We start from the raw sequence: 862 nt of genomic DNA, 5'->3' as shown, positions 1-862 counted from the left end.
GATGGCACCACGCGACTGCCGATGTGGCATGAGTTTATTTGTGTATGTGCAATTCATGGCTGTACGTGGGCTGGGATACTGCCAGGGCGCCCATACCTAGACAGGAGGACGATTAAGGTCCTCAACCAAAGCCTTTGGCTCAAAAGCCTAACCGCAAGGCAGCGGTGTCTGGCGGGAAATGCAAATGCATTACCATTTCTACGGAACAAGTCGCCACATGTTCCAACCCCCAACCTGGAGGGCCATGAGACTGTGTTCGTCAGACCTCTAACCATTGACCAACCTGGTGTGAGAGACTCTGTGAGTGTCGCGGGACACTCTCCAGTATAGCTCAATGGATCACTGAGGTGCGCAAACCGTCACACCACGGTAAGGTCCAGTCTCTTCGTGACGGCTCACATCGGTTAGCCGCCATGTTGTTCACTGTTCCCAAACAAGCACACATGGGCCCTATCCTGGAAGGCAAGCAACACGAACAACACCTAAACTTTTCGTAAGATCCTGCAATTTCTTCTGTTGTGTCACATTCTGTTTACTCCTAGTTTTCTGCCACTCCGAATTAGGCACGAGAAACAGGGTTCATTTCGGCTGGTGGTAAGTCGACATGTGCGACACATGGCCCAGCCAACTCGCCGTGCAGTGCCGGATGCACTCTTGGGGATGAAGTACCGTCCGTTTCGCCAAACACCTATCTCCTGATCACTTCACTGAACTCATTAGTTTCATCCGAATCCAGCTACAGTTCTGAGATGTCGGTGGCCGAAGACCTGAATACATCTCAGGTCGTCCACCTGACGTGACCAAGTCTCGCAACCGTGCAGCAATAGAGCCCGAACTAATATTCGCGTCCTTTGAGACTCAG

The 862-nt window shown here is 51.9% G+C and overlaps 1 protein-coding gene across 1 annotated transcript in view; it reads left to right on the top strand.

Moving 5' to 3' along the window:
* The window catches only part of T265_07460 (hypothetical protein), a gene marked incomplete at both ends in the record, with an annotated part of 3735 nt that extends 3405 nt beyond the window's left edge, over positions 1–330 (top strand). The window contains one exon of the mRNA XM_009172989.1: positions 34–330. Within this exon, the coding sequence (XP_009171253.1) occupies positions 34–330 (297 nt within the window). The remainder of the gene's footprint in view (positions 1–33) is intronic.
* Between the last annotated feature and the right edge of the window lie 532 nt (positions 331–862).

This window comes from Opisthorchis viverrini (genome assembly GCF_000715545.1).
Source record: "Opisthorchis viverrini unplaced genomic scaffold opera_v5_179, whole genome shotgun sequence".
NCBI lineage: Eukaryota > Metazoa > Platyhelminthes > Trematoda > Opisthorchiida > Opisthorchiidae > Opisthorchis > Opisthorchis viverrini.
The sequence above is the reverse complement of the archived record's forward strand: the minus strand, read 5'-3'. Positions and strand labels throughout refer to the sequence as shown.